The following is a 4,382-nucleotide window of genomic DNA, read 5'->3' as shown; positions in this document are numbered from 1 at the left end:
AATACACACTATTATAATCACATCACTGACAAAAACGTGATCTACTGTTATATCATTAAATAACAATAATCACCTCAACAAATCAGAGTTTGTGTATCATGTGCGAGAAAGTGTGAGAGCATTTTGTCATGACTTTGAAGAAAAGTAGAATTTTTCCATGATCATGATCCCAATGTCCTCAAGCATTGAGAATAATTATCATTCTTACATTCAGTTTTTCATTAAAACAAACCAAATTCAGCACCAAAGAACATTTTTCATTCTGATGATTAAAACCTGTCGAGGACAGAAACCAGCAGGCTGTTTTGAATGGAAGAGCATCATAATATGCAAATGTTTCTGCCAAATTCCCCCCCTTCCAACTACAGACAGAGAAATATCAGCCTCGGTCACTGTGGGCTCTGGAGAATTTTGCACTGCTTTTAGTTCAACGATGTTCCTTCCATTTTTGTTGCTGCTGTCAGCTTCATCCTGTGAGTTTCACTTCAATCATGAACTCAGTGCTTATAGCTCTGTAAACCATCTGTAACACTTTTTTTGGGGGTGGTGAAACACTGAAGCAGTGGGACAGGCGGATTCACTGCAGGGCAATTTTTATTTCAGCTTTTTTGCTGATTTCACATCCAAACACAGCACACAGGGAGGCGCTTTCTCCCTCCACATCAGCCCTCAGCTGGCACTGAAAGACAAAGACACACACATACGGACCAGTAATTTGACACAGGTGTGATCATTTTGCCACTGACCTTCCCCGGCCTCGCCCTCCAGTCACAAACTGGGGCTCGACCACGCCCCCACTGCCACGCCCTCTCAGTCATAATTTTCTTTCCATTGCAAGAAAGTTTGAATAGTTTGTGCTATTTTTAGATCCATGGCATCATCTGAATAATGTGGAGTATATTATTACAACAAAACACTAAAAGTGTAGTTTTGTTGTCTGTCCTTTTGTGTAATTTGTATTTGATCAGAAAATGTGTCATTAGTCCACTGACTTTTAGTTTCTCCTCCAAAGGCATTCTGGAGAAAAAGGAAGGTTGAGTAAATCATCCATAAATCTATTCTCTGCCATCAAGAAGCTATTGAACAGGCAGAGGAAAATAATGCAACTGTTTCTCATCAGGAAAAGTGCAAATTATTTTCCTTTTTTGACAAACGGTCAAATTTAGAAAGTTTCCTCCACCTTTGGTCTTGTAGTGTCTCCTGTATATTTATCCTGCAGCCACATGAGAAATGTCTGAATATGATGTTTTTCTTTCAGCTTTAAGGCCTGTGAGGGGCGCTCTTTCTCTATTCACACAACATCTACCCACGATGCTGAGCTTCGAAGGACTGAGAGAGTGGAATAAATATGAGAACATGTTCTCCTGGGATTTACATTAAAGTTATAAACTCTAAATACAACATTGTTATGAAGCTAAGACCTTACAGATCGATTATATCAGTATCTCATGAAACCAGGCTGCAGAATCCACACTGTTTGGTGAATTAGTCAGTAAATAGTCAGGAACTCTTATATTTTGTGAATGTGTACGTGTTTTTCCATTTGCAGGAAATGCCTCATGTCTCTAAGCCTGCTGTGCCTTTATGAAAGCCTCAACACTGTCATGCAAATCAAACCCCCTATAAAATATTTGAGGTGCACTCAAGAGAAGTGAGGTTCCGGGTTCAGGTTCCATGCAAACCATGTTCTCAACATTTGTACTCCTGATGTTAACAGCTGCATCTGGTAAGTATGTGGAGAATTTTGGAGAGAAACAGATAATTGTGGACATATTTCCTTTAGAAAGAAGGCACCTGAATAATTGTTTGTTGTTCACAGGAATTAAATGTATTGAACTGGTTCAGCCTGCAGTCATGGTGATTAAGCCTGGAGAATCATTTTCAGTCCCCTGTAAGATCACTGGATACTCAGCCACGAGTTCCTGTACTAACTGGATACGACAGGCATCAGGACACGCGCTGGAATGGATCGGCTGGTACTGCAGCACCAGTGATACTATCAGCAAAGATTCACTCAAGAGCAAGATCCATTTCAGAGACACGTCCAGCAGCACAGTAACATTAACAGGGCAGAACATGCAGACTGAAGACACAGCTGTGTATTACTGCGCTCGTGATCCACAGTGAGACAAATCAACATCCCTGTACAAAAACACCTCATACAGTGTACAGTATAACAGAATGTCCACAAGATACAAAACTTATCAATCCTGTTTCACTGATACTTTCAAATTTGATTGAAAATTATAGCATTTGATAAAGAGGCTTCTGCTCCATTAAAAGCCACACATTCTCCATCAGATGAATCTCCTCCCCATGTTTTAAATAAATTTCATTGGAATGAAGTTTTAATCAAAGAACTGTATTCAAATTATAAAAGATTCGTCAGATTGAACCTTTCATTCATTTCACAGAATATTTCATGAACAGTGAAAATAAATGTGTAAATGTTTCTGCACCTATAGAGGGCAGTATCTCACTTCTCCTGAGGTTAAACTCATGAAACTTGCTTTTTTTTCTGAAATGAGAAAAGACAAGTATTATCTCTCAGAATTAGGAGCAGAGACATCGTCTCAATAACAACAGTAACACACTCAACATATCAATTCAGACACCTTCAACAATATTATAAACACTGAAATAGACAGTGACTAAAAACATTTCTTCTTTCTATCAAATATGTTCATTCATAATTAACAACCATCTCGAAAATGAAGGAAATTACGAAATTACAAGAACTTTGAAGGTCACTTGGATGTTCACCAATTATTAAAAACAACCACTAAACTGAACTGAAAAACTGTAAAATGTGTCATCGCTCTCATCCTCGGCACATGCAAAATCAGCCCTTGGATCTTCATATTATAGACCTGACAAAGCTTTAACAACAGGCAAGTTGGCATGAGCTCCTGACTGAATGAGTCAGTGATGATTTGTGAACTGAATTATTTCTGGAACTCCATTCAATTTATCTCTGATAATCTGGATGAGAGACACAGCTGAAAAATAAAATCTGTAAAGTTTGTGTTGTTCAGTGATGATCAGAAAACTTCATGTTCTTCTGGGTGTTACAGTGATACACAGTGATGCACTAAAAGGACATGAGATCTAATGAGTAAAGAGCAGTTATGGACTTGACAGCAGGAAACACAGCTGAAGTTTTACTGTCAACTTTTTCTCTTCATGGCTGTTCCTCTGTGAATCTTTTTTACGTCTCTAGTGGGCGTGACATGCAAATGAAATCCTGCGTTTGAATCATTTATGGCGAGACATTCAGCTCAACAACACACCTGCAGTTTGTGTTCATTTACAGCAACATGAATCATTTGAATTCTTTGAGATGGGACGAGGCAGAGTTTTGAGTTACTTTGCTCTCACAATGTTCATTCAATGTTAGTCTTATCGATTTCACAATTAAAATATAACATCTTTTCCCTTCTTTATTTTTTTCGTTTTAACTGTACCACCTGTCTTTGTGTTCTTGTATTTCAGATTCCTGCAGTCAGACACTGATTGAGTCTGATTCAGTGATCATCAAACCTGATCAGTCTCATAAACTGACCTGCACAGCTTCTGGATTTGACTTTGGGAGCTCATGGATGGCTTGGATCAGACAGGCTCCTGGAAAAGGGCTGGAATTTGTTGCAACTATCGAGGATGATAGTGATAGGAAGTTTTTCTCCAGTGCAGTTAATGGCCGCTTCACCATCTCCAGAGACAACAGTAAGAAGCAGGTGTATCTGCACATGAACAGCGTGAGGACAGAAGACACTGCAGTGTATTACTGCGCCCGACACACACAGTGATACTTAGGGTGACCATTCGTCCGGATTTCGTCCGGACAGTCCGGTTTTAGAGCCGTCTGTCTGGACGTCTGTCACGCGTCCTCACTTTTTACATTTTGTCCTCATTTCGGACCCTCAGCCGCCACCGTTGCATCAATCGTCACAAATCCCCGCCCATTATTTACACTTGCTATTCTGCAATGACATACAGGCAAAGATAGCCTACAGGGATTTCTCGTATACAAACATTCGCGCTGCGCACGCAGCTGATGGAGCCTCTGCAGCCTCTGATTGTCAGGAAGCTGCTGTCACTCAAAAGCTGCGCTCACGCGATTGACTGATTTTTGCTCCTCCGAGCTGCGCGCACAGTGCGAATGTTTGTACGGAAAAACCTATGAATGTTGGCACGCATGCTGTTGAACAATACTCATGCCGAAACGAAAGACATCCTTTAAAAATGCTTGGTGCTTAGAGCATCGTTTTGTCGGCAAGAGCCAAAAAGGAGAACACTTCGCCTTCTGCAAGCTCTGTCGCATTGACATTGATGTGGGGAGCAGAGGTAAATGTGCGATAGCCAGACACGCGGACACAGACCGC

The 4,382-nt window shown here is 40.5% G+C and overlaps 1 gene segment (V, D, J or C); it reads left to right on the top strand.

Annotated features, from left to right (window-relative positions):
- Positions 1 to 3,340: 3,340 nt before the first annotated feature.
- On the top strand, positions 3,341 to 3,806 carry LOC132869434 (immunoglobulin heavy variable 3-7-like). The segment is given in 2 exon segments: positions 3,341 to 3,392; positions 3,493 to 3,806. Coding segments are annotated over 2 exon segments (366 nt in total).
- The last annotated feature ends 576 nt before the right edge of the window (positions 3,807 to 4,382 follow it).

Source organism: Neoarius graeffei, chromosome 20, assembly GCF_027579695.1.
Source record: "Neoarius graeffei isolate fNeoGra1 chromosome 20, fNeoGra1.pri, whole genome shotgun sequence".
Taxonomy (NCBI): Eukaryota; Metazoa; Chordata; class Actinopteri; order Siluriformes; family Ariidae; genus Neoarius; species Neoarius graeffei.
Note: the sequence above shows the minus strand (reverse complement) of the source record. Positions and strands in the feature narration are given on the sequence as shown.